Source organism: Sinocyclocheilus anshuiensis, unplaced genomic scaffold (assembly GCF_001515605.1).
Source record: "Sinocyclocheilus anshuiensis isolate Anshui unplaced genomic scaffold, SAMN03320099.WGS_v1.1 scaffold1038, whole genome shotgun sequence".
Classification (NCBI taxonomy): Eukaryota; Metazoa; Chordata; class Actinopteri; order Cypriniformes; family Cyprinidae; genus Sinocyclocheilus; species Sinocyclocheilus anshuiensis.
Window position 1 is genome coordinate 16,470 of NW_015536540.1, and position 1,647 is coordinate 18,116.

The 1,647-nt window shown below is 37.9% G+C and overlaps 1 protein-coding gene across 1 annotated transcript in view; it reads left to right on the forward strand.

The window, feature by feature from the left end:
* The window catches only part of LOC107697141 (potassium voltage-gated channel subfamily H member 8-like), a 37,021-nt gene that overhangs the window by 14,352 nt on the left and 21,022 nt on the right, over positions 1 to 1,647 (forward strand). The window contains exon 5 of the mRNA XM_016497795.1: positions 61 to 260. Coding sequence (XP_016353281.1) covers positions 61 to 260 — 200 coding nt within the window. The remainder of the gene's footprint in view (positions 1 to 60; positions 261 to 1,647) is intronic.

Below are 1,647 nucleotides of genomic sequence, written 5' to 3' on the forward strand. Positions count from 1 at the left end.
TTGTAATGCATTACTTTTAAAAGTAACTTTCCCCAACACTGGTCATTGTGTCTTTGGCAGCTCTGATGCACGCTCTGGTCTTTGGCAACGTGACGGCCATCATCCAACGCATGTACTCGCGCTGGTCCTCTTACCACACACGCACTAAAGACCTGAAGGACTTCATCCGTGTGCACCACCTGCCCCAGAGCCTCAAACAGCGCATGCTGGAGTACTTCCAGACCACCTGGTCTGTCAACAACGGTATCGACTCCAATGAGGTAAACCCCACACTTCAGAGAGTATTACACAGCACAGCTGAATCATTTGACGCTGCGGAATTCCTTACAGCTGGAATGTGCAAGATGATGTGCCAACTTTACAAGCATACAGTGTGCTTCCCTACTGCACTCCGGTGTTTCATATAGTGTTACATATTGGTGCAGAATAAGTGAGTTACATTAAACTTTTAAAGTCACCTCTAAAATCACTTCTGTCATGACAACTCTCGGAGAGTTTAACATGGTAATGTACATGACAGAGTTAATGTCTTTGGTCCTGGTGGAACAGATCTGCTACGCTGCTGCTGCGGCAGAGCAAGTACCGAGACTTGCTACTGCCAGAATATCCACAGACATGCTGCTGTGAGCATGTAAGCATGTAAACATATATGAAAAAAAAACATATATAACATACATGCAATCACCCTGTAGCAGATCTATACAGGTGGAGCTGGGGAAGGTGGAGGGTTTCTGAAGCGTGCTGCAACTGCTACAAGAAGCAATGGCCGAGTTTTTGAATGTTGAGCAGCAAGCTCATTGGCTGCTGATGTGAAAAGAAACCAATCAGCTACGCCATGTGAATAATGATGTGATTATATGAGATTGAGTTAGAACCAATTGGACTGTGCCATCTAGAGTTTCATGACAAAACTTTGTATAAATTTCCTATTAAAAAAAATACAGTTAAGCTGATAATTAGTTATCTGATCTTCACTCATGTAGTGAGAAATGTGTAGCTTAAAAGTTAGTTTGAAGTAAAATATAAATAAATAATAATAATAGTACAATAATATATATATATTTTTTTTATTGGTATTATTAATATTTTTATTGGCCATTATAAATTTTAATTTTACTGTATTTTATTTTAATTCAATTCAAGTTTATTTGTATAGCGCTTTTCACGATGCAAATCATTGCAAAGCAGCTTTACAGAAAACTAAAGTTTCTACATTATATTTAGTAATAGCTTATCAGTGGTGAATATCTCAAGTTGATGTCCATATGGCAGAAATGTACGGTAAAAATCAAGCAGTTAGTTAATGTCATGTATTTAAGCAGACGGTGAACACTATTAACAGTAATGATTATATGTTGCGATAAAACTTATAGCACCACACTTCAGAGAGTATTACACAGCACAGCTGAATCATTTGAAGTTGCGGAATTCCTTACAGCTGGACTGGTGAAGATTATGTGCCAACTTTACAAGCATACGGTGTGCTTCCCCACTGCACTCCGATGTTTCATATAGTGTTACATATTGGTGCAGAATAAGTGAGTTACATTAAACTTTTAAAGTCACCTCTAAAATCAACTCGCAGAGAGTTTAGCATGGTAATGTACATGACATTTACATTTACATTTACATTTACATTTACATTTA